Source organism: Aotus nancymaae, unplaced genomic scaffold (assembly GCF_030222135.1).
Source record: "Aotus nancymaae isolate 86718 unplaced genomic scaffold, 86718_ANA_hifiasm-v0.15.2.pri h1tg000016l, whole genome shotgun sequence".
In the NCBI taxonomy this organism is placed as follows: Eukaryota; Metazoa; Chordata; class Mammalia; order Primates; family Aotidae; genus Aotus; species Aotus nancymaae.
This window is the reverse complement of record NW_026988428.1, coordinates 84,221,601-84,247,565: the sequence shown is the minus strand read 5'-3', so window position 1 is coordinate 84,247,565 and position 25,965 is coordinate 84,221,601. Positions and strand designations below refer to the sequence as shown.

Genomic DNA, 25,965 nt, shown 5'->3' with positions numbered 1-25,965 from the left:
GACATAGGCGTAGGCAAGGACTTCATGACCAAAACACCAAAAGCATTGGCAACAAAAGCCAAAATAGACAAATGGGACCTAATCAAACTCCACAGCTTCTACACAGCAAAAGAAACAGTCAATAGAGTGAATCGGCAACCAACAGAATGGGAAAAAATTTTTGCAGCCTACCCATCTGACAAAGGGCTGATATCCAGAATTTACAACGAGCTAAAAAAGATTTACAAGAAAAAAACAAACAAGCCCATTCAAAAGTGGGCGAAGGACATGAACAGATACTTTACAAAAGAAGACATACATGAGGCCAACAAGCATATGAAAAAATGCTCATCATCACTGGCCATTAGAGAAATGCAAATCAAAACTACATTGAGATACCATCTCACACCAGTTAGAATGGCAATCATTAAAAAATCTGGAGACAACAGATGCTGGAGAGGATGTGGAGAAATAGGAACACTTTTACACTGTTGGTGGGAGTGTAAATTAGTTCAACCATTGTGGAAAACAGTGTGGCGATTCCTCAAGGACCTAGAAATAGAAATTCCATTTGACCCAGCAATCCCATTACTGGGCATATATCCAAAGGATTATAAATCGTTCTACTATAAGGACACATGCACACGAATGTTCATTGCAGCACAGTTTACAATAGCAAAGACCTGGAACCAACCCAAATGCCCATCGATGATAGACTGGACAGGAAAAATGTGGCACATATACACCATGGAATATTATGCAGCCATTAAAAACGAGGAGTTCGCGTCCTTTGTAGGGACATGGATGAACCTGGAAAACATCATTCTCAGCAAACTGACACAAGAACACAAAATCAAACACCACATGTTCTCACTCATAGGCGGGTGTTGAACAAGGAGAACACATGGACACAGGGAGGGGAGCACTATACATGGGGGTCTGTTGTGGGGGAGTGGGGGGGACAGCGGGGGGGTGGGGAATTGGGGAGGGATAGCATGGGGAGAAATGCCAGATATGGGTGAAGGGGAGGAAGGCAGCAAATCACACTGCCACGTATGCACCTAAGCAACAACCTTGCATGTTTTTCACATGTACCCCAAAACCTAAAATGCAATTAAAAAAAAAAAAAAAAAAAAAAAAAAAAAAAAAAAAAAAAGAAACCTCAGCTTCCAAATTCTTATGGGAAGGGAAACAGTTGGACAGCTTGCCAAGTATTCAAAGTTCCTAAAAGTTGACTAAGGATTTTTTTGTGTCTCAAATGTGTAAAGGTGCTGATTAGACCCTGCATATTCTAGATGTCTGGGGGATTCTAAGACAAAGATGGCACTTTGGATAAGCATAAAAGTTTGAGAAGTCCAAGAAGATACGGCTGGGCTGATTGATGGTTTTCTTCTATAACAAGGCCAGTCCATGAAGAGTTGGAGAGGTGGTTTTATTTTTTTCTAATGCAGAGATTGCAAAATACTGTTTCTAATACAAGCTCAGCCACAGTAAGATAGGGCACCAGGCAGAGTTTTGAGGCCCTAGCTCATGGACAACATTTGTAGGCATACCCTGGACCAAAAAGGAATCCACTGCCTTGAAGGGAAGGACCCAGTCCTGGCAGCATTTGTCGTCAGCTGACTAAAGAGCCCTCAGGCCCTGAATAACCAGCAGCAGCACCGAGGTAATACACTGTGAGCCTTGAGTTCCAAGATGTGCTGACTTCAGGTGTGACCGAGCACAGTCCCAGCTGTGGTGGCTATGGTCAAAGACTCCTTTTGTTTAAGAAAAGTGGAGGAATAATAAAAGGGACTTCGTTTTGCACCTTAGGTACCAGCTCAGCTACAGTAGAGTAGAGCAGCAAGAAGCCTGTTGGTGTCCCTGAGTCCAGGACTAAACTATTGGACAGCACTTCTATACCTGCCCTGGGCCAGAGGCAAGTCTAGAAATGCTGGACTCAGGGATCCACTGCCCTGAAGAATGAGTCTCTGAGACCTGGCAGCATTCATCATGAACTGACTGAAAAGCCCTAGCACTTTAACTGAACATGGGTGGTGGCCTGGCAGAATCCTCCATGGGCCTGTGGTGGTGATGGACTCAGGGAGAGGCTTCTCTTCCCGTGGAAATGGGAAAGAAGAGCAAGAAGAACTTTGTACTGTGGATTGGGTGCCAGCATAGCCACAGTAGAATACAACATCTATTATAGGTAAATTGCTAAGGTTTTTTTGGTCCAATTCTTGGCTCCCAGACAACATCTGTAGGCCAGCGTAAGGCCTAAGGGAACTCACCGTATTGAAGGGAAGGACGCAAACCTGGCTGGCTTGGCCAACTACTGATTGTAGAGCCCTAGGGCTTGATTTAGCATAGATGGCAGCCAGATAGTGGTTACAGCAGGCCCTGGGCAAGACCCAGTGTTGTGCTGGCTTCAGGACTAACCCAGTACAGTCACAGTGGTGGGGGCCATAGGGATGCTTGCATCACTGAATTCCCATTTTCAGGCAGCTCAGCACAGAAAGAGGGAGACTACATTTGCTTTGGAGAAAGTAAGGGAAGAGAACAAGAGTCTCTAGCTGATAATATAGAGAATTCTTTCATATGCTTTCTGAGGTCACTAAAGCAGTACCTCTACAAGACTAAAAAAACCACAGTATTATTGAGATTGTGGCCAAAGTCCTTTCATATACCTAGAAAGCCTACTAAAGAAGGATGGGTGAAAACAAACCCAGACTACAAACTATAATAAATACCTAAGTCATCTATGTTCAGACACAGATAAATAAAATAAGTGCTAAGATTAGCCAGGAAAATATAACCTCACCAAACAAATAAGGCACCAGGGAACAATCCTGGTAACACAGACATATGTGATCTTTCAAACAGAGAATGCAACATAACTGTTCTGAGGAAACTCAAAGAAATTCAAGATAACACAGAGAAGGAATTCAGAAACTATCAGATAATTTAACAAAGAGACTGAAATAATTAATACCAATACTACTCAAACCATTCCAAAAACCAGAAGAGGAGGAAATACTTCTAAATTCATTCTATGAGGCCAATATTACCTTGATACCAAAACCAGGCAAGCAAACATCAAAAAAGAAAACCACAGGCCAATGCCTCTGATGAATATTGATGCAAATATCCTCAACAAAATAGGGTTAAACTGAATTCAACAATAAATTAGAATGATTATTCATCATGACCAAGAGGGATTTATCCTGGGATACAAGGATGGTTCAACATATGTAAATCAATAAGTCTGATACATCATATCAACAGAATGAAAGGCAAAAATCATATGATCATTTCAATTGATGCCAAAAAAGCACTTGATAAAATTCAACATCCCTTCATAATAAAAGCTCTCAAAAATCTGGGGATAGAAGAAACATACCTACCCAAATATATCTGCAGATTCTAATTCATACAAAACCAATAAATGACCTCAAATAGCCAAAGCAACCTTAAGAAAGAACAAAAATGATGGCTCACACTTCCTGATTACAAATCTATTTCAATGCTAAAGTAATTAATATACAATACTGGTATAAAGATAAATATATAGTCCAATTGAATGGAATACAGATCCCAGAGATATCTGTGTGTATACAGTCATCTAATCTTTGACAAGAGGCCATAATAGTGAAATGACCATTTCTTCAACAAATGGTGTTGAGAAAACTGGATGTTCACATATCAGAGAATGAAGTTATACCCTTATATATACTGAAAAAATAAACTCAGACTGTGTTGACAACTAAAATTTAAAACTAGAAACTGTAAAATTCTTAGAATAAAACTTAGAGAAAGAGTTTCATTACATCTATCTTGACAATAATTACACGGATATACCACCAAAAGCACAGACAATAAAAGCAAAATTAGACAAATGAAACTCATCAAACCAAAAAGCTTCTGCCCAGCAAAAGAAACAATCAACAGAGTGAAAAGGCAACACACAGAATAAAATAAAATATTCATAAAGCATATATGTCATAAGGTGTTAATTTGCAAAATGTACAAAAAATTCTTACAACTCCATAGCTATATATATATTTACCTAATTTAAAAATAGGCAAAAGACTTGAATAGAAATTTCTCCAAAGAAGTATAGAAATGAACCACAGGTATATGAAAAGATATTCAACATCACTTATTGTCATTATGATGCAAATCTAAGCAAAATTACATATCGCCATACACCCATTAGGATGGCTATTATCAAAAAGAAAGAAAAAGTGTTGGCATAGATGTGGAGATATTTGAACACTTATACACTGTTGGTAGAATGAAAAATGGTGCACCCACTATAAAAAAACAGTGTGACGGTTACTCAAAAAATTAAATATAGAACTACCATATGATGGAGCAATCTCACATTTGGGTGTATATCTAAAAGAATCAAAATCAGGATGTCACAGAGATAGTTGCACTTTCATGTTCATTGCAGCACTCTTCACAACACTCTAAATGTGAAATCAACCTAATGTCTATGGAGAAATGAATAAATTTTAAAAATGTGATATATATGTACAATGGAATACTATTCACCCTTAAAAAGAAAGGGCATCCTGCAATACGTGATAACATGGATGAAACTTTGCTAACATTGTGCTAAGTGAAATAGACCAGTCACAGAAGAACAAATACTGAGTGATTACATTTATGTGAAGCATGCAAAAGAGTCGAATTCATGAAAGCAGAAAGTAGACTGGTTGTGGGAAAAGGGGATATAGGGAGTTCCCAGTAAATGGGTATAAAAAGTTTCATTTACAGAAGATGAATAAGCTCTAGAGATTTGTTGTACAACACTGTGCCTGTAGTTAATAATACTGTATTGTACAGTTTACCTTTGAATAACATGAAATTTAGAATGGCTGACTCCCCACATAGTAGATAATCTGTGTATAACTTTTGGTTCCCCCAAAACTTAACTACTAATAGCCTACTGTTGACCACAATTCTTACTAATAGTATAAACAGTCAACATATATTTTGCATGTTATATGTATTATAGACTGCTTTTTATAAAGTAAGGAGGAGAAAATGATGTTTAGAAAATCACAAGGAAATATATTTATTATTCATTAAGTGGAAGTGGGTCATCATAAAACTTTTCATCCTCATCTCTTCACATTGAGTAGGCAGAAGAGGAGGAAGGGGAGGCATTGTTCTTGTTTTCTCTAGGGTAGTAGAGGCAGAGGCAGCGGAAAAAGTAAAAAGGAAGATAGGAAAGGCAGGTACACACCATGGAGCTTTACAGAAATACAGCATAATTTCTATTTAACTTTGTTGCTTTACCATTTCTCTACAAATGTTTCTACATGGTACCAATCCTTCTTCCACTGTTTGCTTTCACTTCCGTGCCCACATTACAGAAGGTTCCATGTTGAAAATATGTCAAAACAATCTTGAATAATCAGAACACTTCTGCCAGATTGTCTAATGTCAATTTGTTTCTGTCACTGCTTCTTCTATGTCTTCTTCCTTATCTTCTGATACTGGTTCAGAAGCACTCATCTCCATCAAGTTGTCTTTTGCTGATGTGGTGCCTGTTAGCTCTTGAATGTCTCCAAGTTCCATATCCTGAAATTTTTCACTCCAAACCTTTTTTTTGTGTGTGTGCTATATCCACAATCTCTTCATAATATTATTGAATGGCCATGTTATGAATCCCATGAAGTTGTGCACAACATTTGGACTGTTTTCTCCAGTTGAAATTTGTTTCCTGCTTGACAGCTTTTGAAGCTTTTTCTATAACAAAGATGGCAACTTTAATGGTGTAATTCTTTCAGGCTTTTATAATGTTCTCTCTGTTGGGGTTCTCTTCCACAGTATTGATGGTCCTTTCTATAGTGTAACACGTGTAATGAGCCTTAAATGTCCATAGGAACCCACATCTAGAGGCTGAATTAGAAACATTGCATTTAGGGCAAAGCAGACCACTTCAGCACCTTCAGTATTCAACTCACGAGGTTCTGGATGACCAAGAGTGTTGCCTATTATCAAAAGGACTTTAAAAGGCAAACCCTTTCTGCCAAGGTACTTCATGGCTTCAGAAACAAAGCATGGAAGGAAACTGACAGAACTTTTCAGAAAAAAAGTTCTTATTGTTCAGACCTTCTGGTCAGACCACCAAAAGACTAACAACTGTTTTTTTATCTTTCCCCTTCAAGGTTTAGGGATTAACAGTTGTGTACGTAAGAACAGTTCTAATCATAAACGCCACTGCATTTGCACAGAACATCAGACAGAGTTAGCCTATCCCTTCCTGCCTTAAATCCTGTTGCTCACTTATCTACCTTATTCATAATTGTATGTTGTGGTATTTTTTTCCAGAATAGGGCACTTTCGTCTGATTAAGAACATGTTCAGGTAGATGTCCTTTCTCCTCCATGACTTTATTAATGCCATTTAAAACTTTCTGTTACCTCCTAAGTGTCAGAAGCTGCTTCTTCTGTTATATTGACACTTTTTTGAGGCAAACCTCTTTCTAAAACTTTCAGTTTATCCATTAGTGGCATGAAATTCTCCAGCATTAAATCATTCACTTTCCTTTGCTTTCAGTTGTCATATAATGACTTCACCTTTCCTTGAATCATGTTTGAGTCTACAGGTATCCCTTTTTCATAGCAATCTTGCACCCACATAAAAGTTGAATTTTCAATAACATATAAAAAGCTATTTCACTAAAAGGACAGGTTTTTGTGCCCACTGTTGCAGCTGCAGTGAAGCTTCTTCTTGTTCCATTTTTCTGTGAGTGTGGGTTTTTGTTTGTTTTATGATGGTCCTTGTACTGGATACATTTATATTCAAATAGCAGCTAGCTGCATAGCTCAATCTACAGTACATATTAAACAACTCAACTTTTTCTTATAATCATATGACTTTTCTTTGCTTCTGGGAGAACTTCCAGCATCAGTAGTGGTACTTCATATGGTTCACACAGTGTTATTTAAGGTTGATGTTACAGCACTAAACAGGATGAAAAATACACAGGAAAGACGAATTCACTTTTTATTGTAATTCATCACTTCCTGAAGAGAAAACCTGCTCACATGGAGACGGTGAATGACACAATGGCATTTTAAGTAAATACTCTCAACACTTGAGCTCACTGCAATAGCAGTGGCTGCAGAATTTTTACAGCAGTAAAGTAAGCACTACAGTTAATTTTATGCAGTTATGATTTAATACTGCATCTTTACCTTTGTTTGCATTTCTCTTGATTGGGAAGGGTATCACGTAAGATCTATAAGAGTTTCTCTGTGTAAAGTTTAACAAATTTTAAATTTTAATAATAGATTTGTGCATAGTTTATTGTACTAAATTATAAAATAGTATTTACATATATTTTATGTACTCATGCTATAACTTTCTCTTAACATTTTTCTATATTTCTAAGCTGTGTAGTTTATCTGCAAGGTTTTTCATGTCATCACAAATCTCTAAAAAATCTTTCTAATACATTTTTTGAAAAATCTATGTATAGGTGGACCTGCAGAGTTCAGACCTGTGCTGTTCAAGGATCAACTGTACTTTTAGGAGGCAGAGTTCATTTTAATTGTTCTTACCACAATAAAATAAAAATAATAAAAATTAAGAAAGCATACACACACAGAAACACACACAGCATAGAAGTTTGTAGCACACTAAAATGATGCTATTACTCTGATCTATAAAAAAAAATCACTGACATGAAAAAATACTGACTTGTTTTAAAACTATTTGGAAATACATTACTTTCTAGTATGGACTGATCTGGTTTTAAAATTGATTTATATGATCATATTGTTTCATAATCAACAACTCAGACAGACTTCAGGAAATGACTAGTTAAATTAGTAACTCCATTATACATGCTAAGATTTATCACCTGTCAGAAATGTAATTTTGATGATTTTTTTTTTGGTTCTTTCACCGCCCTATGTATAGGAACTAAAGGTCATAATCTAGCTAGATAGGTCCTGCCAGTGTTTCCCATGGCTCACACACCATCTTAAAAATTGGAAAATTCTACATAAAAATTTTGGGTTATGGAATCTCTGGAAAACCAATCAGAAAACCTTATTAATGCTGGTCCCAAAATTCTGTGTAAAAAGTATAGGCCAGAGCTGGGGAGTACATGAGTTTTTGGGTATGTGGGGAGAACAGCGCACCAACAACTCTCCCCATTCTAATCGTTGCCCCCTAATTTCTTGTCCCTGATACACTTTACTCATTTATGTTATGTCTTTGGCTCCTGTGGGAATTGAAGTTTACCAAAGTAAACTTTATAACAAGTTCACTTCATGCTTCTCACAGAATAAGAGAAGATGTGTTAAGGTCTGAACAGTCAGGAGTGGAAGTTGAATCGCCAAGAATTCTAAAATGCTGTGATTATTTCTGACTAGAGAAACTACAAGGCTATTAACCTAAAGACCTTCAACACTTATTTTGTACTCAGTGATAAAAGCAGTGATTAAACTGGAGCAAATGAGTAAAAATAATGTACATAATGTGTAGCTACATTAAATCACATGTCTAAAATGGAAGATACAAAACATATCATCAGGTACTTGCTTTAGTTTTATAATATAAAACACTGTATGATTTTTGGCCTACGATGATAGCTATTCCATCTTGGAATGAATGCTTCGATCTCTTTGGAGTGATATATTTAAGACTTCAGGAGATAGAAAATCATATTTGTTTATTCACAAACCCGAATGAGTTATTATATGCTAAAACAGACACAATTCTGTTATGTTCTCAAAGGGATGGTGGGTAAGTTCACAAATATTTATACATTGTTGTGAGAAGGGTTACAATAAAGACATGCTCTTGGTGATTAATAGGAGCACCAAATTTGAGACCAATGGAAATGATGAAGTAAGGGCTATATGAGAAAAGCCACATGTTGAAAGAGACTTTGAGAATTAGAAAAATAAAAAAGAGATAAAAGTTTTTCCCATTTTAAATAAAGGGAAATCTGAGATTACAGGGCATAGTAATTCAGTCAATCATTGAATTATGATACAGATATTCAGCAAGAGAGGGAACATAGGAAACAAAGTGGGTTTGGAAATAAGATGGTGAGAGCAGTATTTGACAGGTTGAGTTTTAGGTACTTATTTTTTAAAAAATCTAAGAAAAAAATGAACAAGTAGTATAAATATCTATTAAAACAAATTATAGAAAGACATCCATTACAATTAGTAAATTACATAGAAATAGTGTTTTATTAGTGGTAAAGCAGATTATAGTGGATGAGAAGTACATGGGAGGTAAGAAGGTGAGACACTTATGCTAGAGATTTTTTTCTAGGTACTTGGTTTTGAAGATAAACTGAGAAACAGTTAATCAATTGGAAAGTTGTCTGGAATATAAAAATGTATATATGTAAGAAGATGGGAGAGTCTTGAGTGTGTTTGCTGAGGAAAAGAGAGGGTGCAGATGGAGAAGAGGAAATCTAAACCCCAGTTGGATCTACTAATATTAGCTAAAGATAAACGTTTTTTGATAAGTATGGGTAAAAAAAGATAAATATGGATATAGTGAAGGTATATTTGTAGGAAGGAGGGCCTGAAGTCAAGGCAGATATTACAACATGGGCTCTCATTCTTCTATGAGAGAAGAAATAAGGCATGCTCTAAGAGTGAAGACGAAAGTCACAAATTTTATTTACGTGCCCTCTCTTCATTCATTTGTTTTACAAGCACTCATTAAATATTGCCATAGGCCAAGCCCTCAGTGAGGACCAGGAAAAATGACCATAACCGAAGTATACAGTGGTGTCTTTTAAACCACCCCCGCCATAAGTCAAGGCAGCAGTCACAAGGAGGCTTTAGCAAAGCAGACATCAACATCTGAGTTCCACACATCAACACCCAAGTCACCATCAACTGAAAAATAAAATGTACTGGACTGGGCAGTCAGTTTTGGGAGAGGGCCATTTTAAGTTTGGTTATTTTGGATCAAGTAATCTGAAATAAGTTTGTTAAAAATCTCTTTTTACATTTAGTTGTAAAAGCAAAGTATAAATAGGAGATAAATTTCTTTTTTATTCTGATTATTAATTTATTTATTTCCTACTTGTAACTTTTGAAAAGTAGTAAACAAAGAACTATTGAAAGTCTTATTATTTGGAAGAATGGTGTCCTGCACTTAAAAGATACTACCATGGTACCTTGATCGATTGTACTTACTCAGGTCTATATATCCAATATCCACGTACATTTTAGCAAACAGAGATCCCATTGTAAAGCCAATGATTGGACCAATCATTCCTATTGCATTCAAAATACCTGTTAAGTATTACCAAATAAAACAATTTAATCAGATGCCACAAATATTTAGTTTTCTTCCAACATGTTTTTAAAAGTAATATTACACAATAAGCCTCTGCAAATATTTTTTCTAATAGGTAAAAGAAAAAACTAATGACACTATTATTTCAAGGGTAGATCCAAGGAATGTAATCATGCAATTTAATATTTTCTGTACATTACCTACATACAAGGAAGAATGTCCTTCTTTTGCAAAATCATCAATGTAAGAAATCCCCAATGGTACTATGGGGGTTTCCCCTATACCACGAAGCATATTACCCATGAAGACATATATCCACATGTGTGACCCAGATTCCTTTACACAATCTACAGAGACAAGAAAGTGTTTTACTTTCAACATTAATTTAAACATTCATATTAGAGACTTATCTGCTTTAAACTCTTCCTTTTTCCATTTTTGGTTTGTTTATTTTCCAATTACAAGTGATTCAAATTCACTTTGCAAAGTTTGAAAATAAGGAAGGGAACAAAGAAAACAAGTAAAAATTTTCTATAATCACACTACACACAGAAGATCATTGCAAATGCTATTCTGGATCTTCTACATTTTTAGGGCACAAAATATGAATAATATTCATTACATACATTACATATTGAAAAATCAAGGTTATTTTTAAGGTACATAAACAGTTTTCACTATATTGTCACAATTTCCCCATGTTGTTAAGAGTTCTTCTATATTAAATTTTATTACTGCATAGTAGTGTGCTGAATAATACTTTCATAATTTGTTTAAACAATCTCTTTGTAGTTACAAAATATTTATTATTTTTATTCTGTTGAACATGGATGCTATGGCTGTGATTGTAAAAAAGTAAACATCCTAATAAACATTCCTGAATATTTCCTTAATATTAATCAGGAAAGTAAGCAAGTATATTTTTGTTCTTTAATACAGATTAAAAATTAATCTCCAGAAGACTCAAATTTATACACTCCCAACAATACATAAAACTTGAAATCTTTTTTCTTCACTTCATTTACTTTTATTAAATATTGAGGTTATAATTATATTATTGTGTTATAATATTTACAAAATTGGCCAGGCACAGTGGCTCATGCCTGTAATCTCAGCACTTTGGGAGGCTGAGGCAGGCAGATTATGAAGTCAGGAGTTCAAGACTAGCCTGACCAACATGATGAAACCTTGTCTCTACTAAAAATACAAAAATTAGCCGGGTGTGGTGGCACACACCTGTAATCACAGCTACTCAGGAGGCTAAGGCAGGAGAATCACGTGAACCTGGGAGCCAGAGGTTGCAGTGAGCCAAGATTACACCACTGCACTCCAGCCTGGGTGACAGAGTGGGACTGTGTCTCAAAAAAATAGTTACAAAATCTTCAAATGCTATAACATTTTGCCTTTTTATAAAGAGAAAAGTTATATTATTCACATATTTCTGCCACTTTCTGCTTTTTTATTTTAAATGTGTATGTTCTTTGCAAATTTCCTTCTAAATTTTTTCTTTTTCCTTATCTACTTCTAAATGCTCTTTATACATAATAATCCATTGGTATACTAGGAGATTTGTGCCAGGACAACTCGTGTGTACACAAAATCATGTAGACTTAAGTCCTGTGGTTGGATATGTGGAAAGCGCCTATAGAAGTCAGACTGCCACATGGGTGGGTTTCTTCTTCTGTTTGGTAGGAAAAAGCTGCATATAAGTGAACAGGTATAGTTCAAACCAGTGTTATTCAAGAATCAACTGCATATACTAACAGTATGATTTTGTCTGTATGTAAGGAATAAAGTCCTTCCTATTTGTTCTTAAATCAATTTTGCTAAATAATATCACAAACTTTATAGATGTGATTAAATCTATGAATTCTAGAATTTTTTTTAATGTCGCTATTAATTCTTACCTTTTTCTACTATCTCAGATGATGTTCTATTGAGTAATAAGGTTTGATTAATTAAACAGGTTGATAAACTTGATATTGAATTTTCTGATGGATTAATATGGGTTTCTTTAGAATACCTGTAACTATAAGAGCAACATTAGATTGAACATTTTGCTTATCTACTGAATATTTTCAGTTTTCCAAGAAATACAGAGAAATTTTCCCCTTTATTTGAACCACTGTCCTCTCCAAATTACCAGAATCTTCTTCGTCAACTTCTCAGAGTGTATTTCAGAACAGGTGATGAGAAGGAGTGAAATGGGAGTGTCCACTAAGAAAGGTAATTCAATACACCATGAACAGGGTGGGTTCACCTTGCTATTATCTTAGGAGTGGTTATATTCTGGTCAAGATATGAAATATCCTGGTTTCACTTGCTTTTTTTTTTATCTGTTAACTATGTCTATTTATCCCTTTGAGTTACCGTCAAAGATAATCAATCTGTCTGATTTTCTTTCATGTAGACACACAAACACACACTAGTGCTTGACTTTTCAAAACTCAATAAAAACAAATTTCTAACCCACTTCAACTTTATGAGGAAAAACTTTAAAAGAACAACAGAGATGGGAGCCAGATTAGGGACAGATGCTGATGCTCAAAAATACTAAGTGCCCCGTGAGCTCTAAAGGCTGTGTCAGGCATTTTGCTCAACTTCAAAGAACAAGAAATAAAACATAAAGATCAAGAAATCAGATACACAGTGTTTGTACTTTGGAAATTTCACACTCTCTAAGATAAATGTATATGATCAAAGATATACTAAATTTAATATACAAGGTCCTGAGTTGTCACGCACCCACAAAAAAAAAAAAAAAGAGAGAGAATCAGTTTTGCTTGGAGGTGAGGGGTTAGATCAAAGGAGACTCTACAATGTGAAGGACAGATTAAATGACCAAAGATGGACAGAATTTTAATTGGTAGACAAGGGAAGAAAAGTATTCAAGTCTGTAGAAATAACAGATGCAAAGATATGACATATTATGGCACATTAGAGAACTGTAAGCCTAGAATGTAGCCCTCAAATGTGGGGAGCAATGAAAGATAAAGCTGGGGTAGTTGCATTTAAGGCACATTCTCCATAAAAATCATGAACAGTAAGATATTAAGAAGATTAGAGGGAATTATGGGACATTGAAATTACGGTGTTAGAAGCAAATAAAAAGGATAGGCATGATGAAGAAGCCACAAAGATAGAAAAATGAATCAAGATTGTGGAATATGATGAGTATTAGAGCAGTACCATTAAGAAGAAAGTTCTTATAAGGGCCAAATGTAGGAGGGAAAACAGAATTAATATGGTGACCAAAACGCATGATTTCTGGATCTGGCAATAAGTAACTGGTGTCTCTAACAGGGACTGCTCATTGTCTCTCAGTATTCTTTCTTTTCTCCTTCCATAGTAACAGAAGTTGGGCTTTTTACCTGGAATATGGAAGCCTGGAATAGAGTATATATTTTTCAACACCCATGTATCTATGTGTAAAATGTAACTGACTCCTGGTAAATGTGAAATCAGTGGAAGTGTTCTGCTTCTGAAAATGCTCCTTGGCCTCAGCCTGTGTGCACTCTTTGTTCTTGTTCTTTTCTTCTATCATGTTGCCTGGAAATACATTGCCACTATTTGTACCAAGAAGACAAGGCCGTGCAAGGCACAGCACTATGATGAAAAGTAGAATCATATCATCCCTGGATGGGATGCATTAACTTTTATGTAAAAAGCTTCTATCTTATTTCGCTATTTTCAGTTTTCTCATATGAGCATCTTAATCTAATCATAACTTCGCAGTTACCTTAGGAAGAACAGCTTCAGTGAAAGGCTGGTGGGAAAACCTACACAGCAGCAGGTGAAGTCGTGAAGTCTTATTGAATACAATCAAAATATTACAGGTAAAAACATAAAGTACATATGTTTATTAAAATTGGTAAATAACTTATTTATTTCACATAAAACTGTATATCTTATGTAATATTACTCTTATTTCAATGTTTATAAAAGCCATGATGAATAAAGCAATACATTCACTATTATATAGTAAATATACTCCATTTCTATATGTACTGAGTGGGTATTCCTCTCAAAAGATTACTGCCTAATTAAAAGTATAAAAATAAAATTCTACTGTTAATTTACAAGTTGCTGATGATGAATGACTCAGTGCTGTTTAACACTTACTATCCCATGAAGAAATGTGGTAAAGCTGTCAGAATACTTCCAGTTCCCATAAGGAAACAACCAATTCCAATTAACTTTGGTCTGTGTAGTTTAGATCCAAAGTAACTTACAAACACAATCACAAGCAAATTTCCTAGAAAGAGAACAAAATTATGTAGATATGACTTAGTTTAATTTTGTATTTAGTAGAATTGAATGAATGAATGCAAATAAAGCCCAAGATATCGTACCTTCTCTCAAAGACCATGTAATTTAATGTGAAGGTAAATTCTCCCACATTAAATGACTCATTGAAAAGTTATATAGTATTAATGATAAGTAGAATAGGTTTTATATGCAAATAAACCACTTGGGTAATTTGGCCATATGAGAGAAGCAAAATTTTAACGAAAATTTGGAGTTTACCGGATTGCGTTAGAACGGAAAAATATCTTCCTAATCTGAGGGAAAGATCGTCATTCATGCATTTCTTAGATTTATTCCAAGCATGCTTTAAATTTGTACTATGTACCTACTACAGTGTTTAGAGTCAGAAATATAAGAACAAATCATGGTACTTGTTCTCTAGAAACACACTAGTAACAAAATAAAACAGATGGATGGAAGTACTATTAGATTATGGAAATAGGGAGCTTAAATTAATTAGGGACTTTGTGAAAGTTTCCTGGAGGAGACATTATTTGAGATTTAATATTGAGTATACATTATTTAGATTAAAAAGTGGAAGAAGAGCATTCAGAGAAGACCAATTCAGATTTATCTACAGCCTGATATACAATAATAAACAGACAACAATAAAGAATTATTGAACATTGATGGAAAGTAGTTTTATTAAAGAAAGCACCAGAATGAACCAGCAGATAAAGCAACACAAGAATAAATACTTCAGTAAGATTAAACTAAAAAGAATAGAAACTTAAAAAAAATCCTGTTAGTATATTTGGAGGTACAGTGGCATGTTGCATCCATAACATCAGTACTGATAGACTAAAAATAATAAGACAACAATAAAGTACTATTATAAATTTAAAATACAATTAAAAATTTGTAAATTAGAACTTGATATAATAAGATGACATCGGACACCAAAGAAGATTGATGAAACATAAAGAAAAGGGGTAGAAATTTAGAAGAACAAAATTTAAAAGGAAAAATATTCAGAAAATGTATTATTTATCACATATATGTTTCAGAAGAAAAGAAAGAATAAAATACAGGAAGAAACAAATAGGAAACAGAAAATAAATTCTTTGTGCTAGAGGAAGACATAGGTTTCAAAAGAAAGTTCCTACATTTGCCCAGCAGAAGTAATGTAGAAAGAGACAGTCTCGGATACATGCTGGTAAATTTTTGGATATTTAAAGATAAATAGTGCATGAAAATTGCAATGGTAATAATTTCTTATATACAACATTGAGTGTTATAAAACAGTAGATGAATATTTTAAATTTTTGAGAAAAAAGTATTTTGAAATTTTAATTCCATACTCAGACAAATTATCAATTAAATATAATACTAAAATAAAAGCATTTTCCAACAAGTAAGGGCTTAGAAAATATGCCATGTTTTCAATTCTTCCTAAAAAAAAAAAATTACATCATCCCTCAGTGTCCATGGGTTATTGGTTCTAGGATGCTCTGTAGATACCAAAATTTGTGGATGCTCAAGCCCTTAAGTAAAAAGGTGTAGTATAGCGTGTACGTGGAGGCTCATGTCTGTAATCTCAGCAATCTGAGAGACCGAGACTGGCTGATCACTTGAGGCTAGGAGTTCAAGATCAGCCTAGCCAAATGGCAAAAACCCGTTTCTACTTAAAAATACAAAAATTAGCCAGATGTAGTGGCACATGCCTTTAATCCCAACTACTCGGGAGGCTGAGGCTTAAACCCAGGAGGTAAAGGTTGCTGTGAGCCAACATCAGAGCACTGCACTCCAGCCTGGGCAACAGAGGGAGACTCTGCCTCAAAAAACAAAAACAAACAAACAAACAAAAGGTATAGTATTGCATATAACCTATCAATATCCTCCTGTATCCTTTATATTATCTCTAGATAACTTCTAATACTTAATACAAGGTAAATATTATGTAAATAGTTGTTATTCCATGTTGTTTTTGTGTCATTTTTATTATTATATGGTCATTTTTTAGTTTTAAATTTTTTAATATGGCTTGCATCTGTGGGTGTGGAACCTGTGGATGCAAAAGGTCATCTATACATGAAGGGATACTCCAGAAAGAATAAAGATGAGATTTGAAGTCACAAGATTCAAGAAACAGGCGTAAGCAAAGAAACCAAACTTATAATGATGTTCGAATAATTGCTGTTAAATAGCTGCAAAGTTTAACAAAAATATGAAGCATTAATTTCTTAATAAAAAGAGACATATAGTGAATTAAATTTTAAAACTAACAGCATTCTAATTTTAAAATTCTAGCTTAGGGCTGGGCGCGGTGGCTCACGCCTGTAATCCCAGCACTTTGGGAGGCCAAGGCGGGTGCATCACGAGGTTGAGAGATCAAGACCATCCTGGTCAACATGGTGAAACCCTGTCTCTACTAAAAAATACAAAAATTAGCTGGGCATGGTGGCACGTGCCTATAATACCAGCTACTCGGGAGGCTGAGGCAGGAGAACTGCCTGAACCCAGGAGGCGGAGGTTGTGGTGAGCCGAGATCGCGCCATTGCACTCCAGCCTGGGTAACAAGAGCGAAAATCCGTCTCAAAAAAAAAAAAAAAAAATTCTAGATTATTTCATCGAGCCTGGGAGGTGAAAAAGTGAAGGACATGTAGAGTGTCATATTTTTGAATCACAAAGATTCTGAATTCATATAAAGAGATAAATCTTCCTTTGACAATTACATTTTAGTCACTAGTTAAGCATTATGTAAATACAGTTAAAATAGAAACAGAAATTATAGAAAATATTTGCAGTCTTATTTTGCAGTCTATATTGTAGAAAACAGACAATTTGGGGGTCCCTCCAAATAATTAGAAAGTGAAAAGAAAAAGAGAAATTTAGCAGAGGCTATGAGCTAGCAATTCGTAAAATAAGAAAAAAACTATTTTTAATAATTATATAAAACCTCACTATTGTTGGAGAAATCCAAATTAAAATGATGACAACAAAGCAGTATCTTCAATGTTAAAAAAAAAAAGACTTTAACCCCCCAATTATGTACCCAGTTAAACAGTAGAATCTAGTGTAGGTTACTCCTATGCAGTCCCTCCACCTAAAACCATAAGAATTACAGTCCTCCCTCAACCTTTCTTCACACTGGGACACCTTGAGACAAGGGAGATAAAGCTTCCTAAAAAGTTTATTTGCAAATTATGAGTTTGTGTAGGATCAGAGTTTTTCAACATCTCACTGTAGACATTTTGGGAAAGATAGTTCTTTGTTGGTAAGTCTGTCCTGTGCATTGTACAATGTTTAGCTGCCGCCCTGACCTCTACCCCTAGGTACCAGTAGCATCCTCTCTGCCCCAACCCATTTATGCCAACCAAAAATATCCTCACATGTTGCTGAATTGCCCATGGAAGACAAATTTATGCCTAGTTCAGAGCCAGTGATATAAAGCATGCATGAACTTTTTTTTTTAACTTATGCAAGTATGGTTATCAAAATAGAAAAAAAAAGTTACCAATTTCAAAGCTTCCATCAATTAAACCAGCAAGAGAAGAGGGTATTTCAAATCTCCTTTCTATCTGAGTAATAGAAATTTTCATAATGATTCCACCTAGTGTTTTAGCAATATAGCTGAATGACAGGGCTGCCAAGAACATCTAAAAACAGTAGAAGAAAAAAGGGAAATTGGTTAATTTAAAAACTCTATAATGTTTATAGGTACATGAAATTAAAAGAGTTTTTCTTCTTTACTTGACAATATTATTTTTTATCATAAAAAGCACACCATTTTTCCCTATACAAGTTGAAACTTCTCAGCCCTATAATATCATTATCAGTCACTACTGAAGCATGATTTTCTACTTGGTTACATTAGTTAGAGGAGTGTAGTAAAGGTTGTTATTTTAAAACTAATGTCATTAACTGATTTATAGGAAGCTAGACACTGTTCTCAGATGACCACGATGGTGAGCTATTCTTTATTTCCATGTGAATAGCATAGGCTAACTGTGAGGGGAATGGCAGGCAGTACATTCTCAAAGATAGCATTTCCAGGAAGCCAGATAAGAAATGGAGCTTTGTGGAGGCAAAGAGGAATTTTATGACCAACACAAGTGACTGTATCAGTGTGATATAGTGGTTGTTGATGTTTTAATTCCCAATTTCATTTTTTTTTTTTTTTTTTTTTTTTTGAGACAGAGTCTTGCTCTGTCGCCAGGCTGGAGTGCAGTGGCGCAGTCTCGGCTCACTGCAACCTCTGCCTCCTGGGTTCAAGTGATTCTTCCGCCTCAGCCTCCCAAGTAGCTGAGACCATAGGCATGTGCCACCATGCCGGGCTATTTTTTGTATTTTTAGTAGAGATGGGGTTTCACCATGTTGGCCAGGATGGTCTCAATCTCTTGACCTTGTGATCCACCCACCTCGGCCTCCCAAAGTGCTGGGATTACAGGTGTGAGCCACAGCGCCTGGCCCCAATTTCATTTTTAAAAAATTTATTGATTCATCCTTCCTCTTAAAGCTCACATCTACATCCATAAGCAATTCCTTTGGCTCTACTATTAAAATATTACCCACTTTTGAACTGCATGCTTGTGTTCATCCCAAATTCATATATTAAAACCCAAATTTCTAGTGTGATGATAATTGGAGATGGAGCCTTTTAGGGGTACTTGGTCATGAGAGTAGAGTTCTCATGATGAATTCATACCCCAATAATAAGAGAAATGAGAGATTCTCACCCTCTCTCTCTGCCCAAGAACTGGTATCTGTCTTGCCTGTATCCAAGTAGCCACAGGAATAGAGAAGCAGGTTGGGCTTATCCCTCAGAACACAGACAATTAAATGTGCATCAGAATGCATATATGAGAAAAGAAGAAAGATCTAAAATCAGTATTTAAGTTTCTACCTTAGGAAACTTGAAAAAGAGCTGCAAACGAAACTCAAAGCAAGAAGAAGAAAGTTAATAATAAAAATTGAAACACAAGCCAATGACTTTTAAAAACAGGAATTTAATAGATAATATATACATAACCAAAGACTGATTCTTTAAAAAGATCCATAAAATTGATAGGTCTCTAACCAGGTTAACTAAGGAAAAAAAAGAGAGAGAGAATACTAATGACTAATATCAGAAATAACAGAGGGGATACCGTTATAGACCCCACAGACATTAAAAGGATAATAATGAAATACTATGAACAAAACTATAACTGCAATTATAATAACCTATACTAAATTGACCAATTCCTCAAAATAAACCATCTACTCAAACTCTTACAAGAAAAAATTAATGAAGAGACCTCTATCTGTTTAAGAAATTAAATTGTCAAGTAATAACCTTCCAAAACAGAAAAAATGAGGCCCAGATAGTTTCACTGGTGAATTCTACCAACCATTTAAGAAAGATATTATACCAATTCTATACAACCTTTTTCACAGGATGAAAGCATTGCAAATACTTTCTATCTTATTCCATGAGGCCAGCATTACTCTGATACTAAAATTAAAGATATTACAATAACAAAAATTGTAGACCAATATCACTCATAAACATAGATGTAAAAATCCTCAACAAATATTAGTAAAAATATCCAATAATACATACAACATGAAAAGAATTAAATAATATGATCAAATGGGATTTATTTCAGGTATGCATGGCTGGTTCAACATAAGAAAATCAATTTATATAATGCATCACATAAACCTAATTTGAAAATAAGATATCATTTGTAATAATGATATGTTTTGGCTGTGTCCCCACTCAAACCTCATCTTAAATTAGAGCTCCCATAATTCCCATGTGTCATGAGAGGGACACAGTGAGAGCTAATTGTACCATGGGGATGGGTTTTTCCTATGCTGTTCTTATGATAGTAAATAAGTCTCACAAGATCTGATGATTTTATAAAGGTGAGTTCTCCTGCACACATTCTTTTGCTGCCACCATGTAAGATGTACCTCTGCTCCTCCTTAGCCTTTCACCATGATTGTGAGACCTCCCTAGCCATTTGAAATTGTGAGTCTGTTAAACCTTTTTTATTTATACATTGCCTAGTCTTCAGTATTTCTTCACAGTAGCATGAGAATGAAATAATACAGTAAATTAGTACCGAGGTAGTGGGGCATTGCTATAAGATATCTGATAATGTGGAAGCAGCTTTAGAACTGGGTAATGGGCAGAGTTGGAACAATTTGGAGGACTCAGAAGAAGATAGGAAAATGTGGGAAAGTTTGGAACTTCCTAGAGAATTGGAGGACTCAGAAGACAGGAAGATATGAAGCAGTTTGGGCCTTCCTAGAGACTTGTTGAATGGCTTTCATCAAAACACTGATACTGATATGGATAATAAAGTCCAGGCTGAAGTGGTCTCAGATAAAGATGAGAAACTTGTTGGGAACTAGAGTAAAGGTGATTCTTGTTATGCTGTAGCAAAGAGACTGGCAGAATTTTGCCCCTGCCCTAGAGATCTGTGAAATTTTGAACTTAAGAGAGATGATTTAGGTATCTGCTGGAAGACATTTCTAAGCAGCAAAGTGTTCAAAAGGAAGCAGAGCATAAAAGTGTAAAAAATTTGCAGCCTGGCAATGCAATAGGAAAGAAAACCCCATTTTCTGGGGAGAAATTTGCATAAGTAATGAGGAGACAAATGGTAATTGCCAAGACAATGGGGAAAATGTCTCCAGGGCATGTCAAAGACCTTCGCTTTGGCCACACCCATCACAGGTCTGGAGGCCTAGAAGGGAAAAATGGTTTCTTGGGCCTGGTCCATGGCCCATCTGCTATATGCAGTCTTGTGACTTGGTGCCCAGCATTCTAGCCACTCCAGCCATGGCTAAAAGGGGCCAAGGTACAGCTTGGACAGTGGATTCAGAGGATAAAAGCTCCATGTCTTGGCAGCTTCCACATGGTGTTGAGCCTACAGGTGCACAGAAGACAAGAATTGAAGTTTGGGAACCTTCACCTAGACTTCAGAGGATATGGAAACACTTGGATGTCCAGGAAGAGGTGTGCTTCAAGGGCAGAGCCGTTATGGAGAACTTTTGCTTTTCCAGTAAGAAGGGAAATATGGGGTGAAAACTCCAACAAAGTGTCTACACTGGGGCACTGCCTAGTGGAGTTGTGAGAAGAGGGCCACCATCCTCCAGATCCCAGAATGGTAGATCCACTGACACTGTGAATAGCACTATATACATGAAGAAGCCACAGACACCTAATGCCAGCTCATGAAAGCAGCCAGGATGAGGGCTGTACCCTACAAAGCCATAGGGATGGAGCTACCCAAGACTGAGGGACCTCTTGCATCAGTCATTCAGTTTATATACACTGAGCATTGATGTTTGACACAGAGAAGAGTGAATCAAACACCTATGTTTTCGTGGAGCTTAATTTATGGTACAGAGACAGATGATAAATATATACAATATATATTATATATACACAAAATTTATCCTCTATCTGTCTATACCATAAAGTATATATATACACATGCACATACATATTTTGTTTATATAAGTTTAAATACTATATTATATACTATATATTCACGTATACATAGTAAACATATAATACGTACAGATATACATAAACTATATATGTATATGCATACATAGTAAAGATATATGTATCTATGTATATGCATATATTTATATATATCAAACTATATATGTGTGTATATATGACAAACATATGTATAAAATTTATATGTGTATTATTCATATACGTGGAGAATATATATATGTAATGTTATATATAATATAACCTTAGGTAGAGCAATGACGCCTAAAGACATCCAGGTCCTAATCTCCAGAACTTGTGAATATGTTAGGTAACATGGCTAGGGGTATTAAAATTGTACATGGAATTAAGGTTGCTAAACAAATGACCTTAAAATAAAGAGACTGACTTGACTTGGTCTAGTGAATTCTGTGTAATCACAAGGCTACTGTAAACGTGAAAGAAGGGAGTAGAAGAGTCAGTGTTCACGTGATCACTAGCTTTGAACATGGAAAATGTCCATCAGCCAAGGAATTCAGATAGCCTCTAGAAACTGGGAAGGCAAAGAAATGTATTGTCCCTAGAATTTCCAGAAAAAAAAAATGGTCTTGCCAACATCTGAGTTTAGTTCACTGACACTTATTTCTGATTTCTGGATTTTAGATCTCTAAGATAATAAATTTGTTGTTTTAAACCATTAAGCACACATGTGCATAAACACGCACTTCTACACAAGTGCGTTTTGGAGTGTCAGTGTCAACTGGTGATAAATACTATAAAAATCAAACTGGTTAAAGAGTTATGGATAAGAAATGTTATTTTATATGTGGTGTTCAGGAACGAATAAATGTTTAAACAAATATCTGAGTGAGATGAAAGCACAAAACATCGAGAAGAATGCTATAAAAGAGGAACAAGGAAGTGCAAAATTCCCCAAGTCAGAAGTGTGCTTGGCATATTTGAGGAATAGCAAAAAGCCTGCTATGGCTGAAGAAAAGAGACCCAGAATAAAACCTGTGGGATTGGATCTTTGTGGTGGTTACACATGTGGAGTGATTATTCCAGAAAGGGAGTGAAAATGAAGGCAGAAAGGGGAAACTTTTTCTTTTGCTCTATTTTTTTTATAATAATGCATTACTTTTGTGTTGTTAAAGACTTTTCATTACAATATAGAGGTACAGGTAGTTTGAGGAACAGAAAAGACAAGTGTAACAGTGAAGTATATACTGGCAGATTCTATGTAACCTAGCTCGTTCAATACAAAAAATTGAGGGAAAGAGGTAGAAAATAATCAAAGTATGTGATTTTATTTAAATGGGTTCATTATCTACTTACGCTTTCATATATTTCCATCTACTGAGTGTGTATATGCAAGTCAATAGCAACATGTGTATTAGTGTGTGCACATGCACATACACCAATACCATTGTTGTTTGATACTGAATAATATGAAATAAGGTACATCATTAAATAGGCTGCACCTCTTAAGGGTACTAATAGTACAAAATTCCACAGTTGCTTTAGCAAAATGAATCAGAGTTGAGAGCATGGAATTTGGAATCAGACTGCCTGAGTTCAGACCTTGGCTCCATCATTTACCAGCTGTGAGAACTAGGGGAAGTCATTTGCCTTTTCTATACCTAGGTTTTCTTCATCTGCAAAAGGGAGATAATAGTATCTGGTTGATGGAACTGTGGTAAGGAAGATAATCTATTAACACAAACAAAACACTAGAGCAACATCGCCTATGTAATAAGTGCTCAACAAATGTTAGCCACCAGTATTGTTTCTCTCACCTTCTCTTTTTGTGTTGTTGAATTAGATCTATTTTACCATTAAATTTTAATTATCTCTGTATGTGCAGATACTCCTAATTCACAAGATTTCAACATTCATAAGAATTTTAGTAATTATTTTTACTGAAACAGTAATTTGTTGATAGCTTGATGTCCCAAACTTCATAGAAAGTTAAAATAATGATTATTTTAAAATTTTGTCCAATTATGTTTTTGTTCCTCATGAATACAAAGTAGGCACAGAAATGCAACTAAATTCAACTGCCAACACACGGCTTTACAGAATTGTTGTAATGAGATTTTTGAGGTTAATATTCTTTCAATATTAACAATTTAAGTTAGTGAAAAGATTATTTTAAACATCACTTGTAGACATGATTTATCAATTTAGCAATGTTTTTGAAATTGTGATGTCAATCTTACTCCAGTATCTTCCCCTAGACCTGGGCTTTTTTATTGGACTGCAAGTAATGTACCTTACATACACTGCTAACTTCCTAACTCCTAGCTTCTATTCCAAATATGCTTTAAGAGATTACTCTGGAAATCTTGTTTCTTCCACCAGTTTGTCACTCTGCTATGCACATGAAAGTAAAATCACTGTAACACTCAGTATTTAAAAGTAAAAATAATTAAGTCCATTATATTACCCTTAGACAATAGAAGGTAATTCATTTGCATTAGGCAATACTTTTTCCTAATGATGCCATTCTGCTGAAATATTGTTCAAATATTTCATCATGATAGACTTCATCAGAAATCTCAGAAAATAAACAAATTCCATGTTCCCTGGACAAAGTTAAAAAGAACCTTGTTTAACATTATTGCAAGTGAATCCTGTGTAATGAAATAAATATTTGGGACCCAATTCACTATGCCAAAAGAAACAAAATTAAGCTAAGTCACCAACAAGCGGCTTTTTCTTTTCTTCCTAAGTAGACAGTTACAGATAAAAGATTAAATATCTCCAGGAGGAGCTACTCTATGCTCACTTTATCTTGCATAGAGTGTCAGTTTACTAAGTGCAAGATGAATACATAGTTGACTATTTACCTACCTCCTCTTTTTTTCTCTGGCAGCCTGTGGATTCAGAATTGTGACCATACCCTCTCTCATTTCCCTTCAATTTGTTTTTTCCCTTTAAATACTGAAGTCCTCAAAATCATCTTTGGAGAAAGGCACAGCCCTGTCTCCCTGGTACATTCTTAACCTTGGCAAATTAAACTTCTAAATTGATTGAGACCTGTTTCACATACCATTTGATTTACAAATTGGCAAATTGGTGACCAAGGGAAAGACTCTGAGTAGAGGTGGCCCTAACCTTTGACAAGCCTGCTATGGTTGCCAGGTACAAGCTTGAGTTATCTTCATTGCTCAAACTGTCAGGGGTGTGTAAACAATGAAGATAATCTTAAATAGGAGCTGGATAAAATGAGGTTGAAACCTACCGGGCTGCATTCCCAGATGGTTAAGGCATTCTAAGTCACAGGATAAGACAGAAGGTCAGCACAAAACACAGGTCATAAAGACTTTGCTGATAAAACAGGTTGCAGTAAAGGAGTTGGCCAAAACCCACCAAAACCAAAATGGCGACAGAATGACCACTGGTCATCCTCGCTGCTACACTCCTACCAGCTCCATGACAGTTAGAAATGCCATAGCAATGTTGGGAAGTTACCCTATATGGTCTAAAAAAGGGAGGTATGAATAATGCACCTCGTTTAGCATATTATTAAGAAATAACCATAAAAATGGGCAACCGGCAGTCCTCAGGGCTGCTCTGCTTATGGAGTAGCCATTCCTTTACTTTCTTAATAAACTTGCTTTTCCTTTCCATGTGGACTTGCCTTGAATTCTTTCTTGCGCAAGATCCAAGAACACTCTCTCTTGTGGTCTGGATCGGGACCCCTTTCCTATAACAAAACTAATTGTACATTTTATCAAGGTCAGGGAACTCCCACTGAAGAGAGAATGCCTGCTCTCTCAAAATTTGGTTAAGATCTAAGATTTATTTTGTTGTGTAACTCTTTTTCTGGAGTTTCACTTGTTTTGAAAAAAGAAGGTGAGTTTTCCTGTTCCATGATGATGGAGACCAACAACTCCTTCTCGGAGTTTCAGCTTACTTCCCCCAGGGAAGGTGAGTTTGCGTGTTTCCCCACTTCTAGGATG

At 35.5% G+C, this 25,965-nt stretch overlaps 1 protein-coding gene across 2 annotated transcripts in view; it reads right to left on the bottom strand.

Moving 5' to 3' along the window:
- LOC105713874 (solute carrier organic anion transporter family member 1B3) overlaps positions 1–25,965 on the bottom strand; it is an 82,379-nt gene that overhangs the window by 38,362 nt on the left and 18,052 nt on the right. The window contains exons 3-7 of one of the 2 annotated variants that reach the window (XM_012447695.2): positions 18,020–18,161; positions 14,377–14,509; positions 12,162–12,283; positions 10,455–10,601; positions 10,152–10,250 (exon numbers count right to left, since the gene is read on the bottom strand). In XM_012447695.2, coding sequence (XP_012303118.1) covers positions 10,152–10,250; positions 10,455–10,601; positions 12,162–12,283; positions 14,377–14,509; positions 18,020–18,161 — 643 coding nt within the window. The remainder of the gene's footprint in view (positions 1–10,151; positions 10,251–10,454; positions 10,602–12,161; positions 12,284–14,376; positions 14,510–18,019; positions 18,162–25,965) is intronic. The other variant, XM_012447696.3, reaches the window with a different exon arrangement.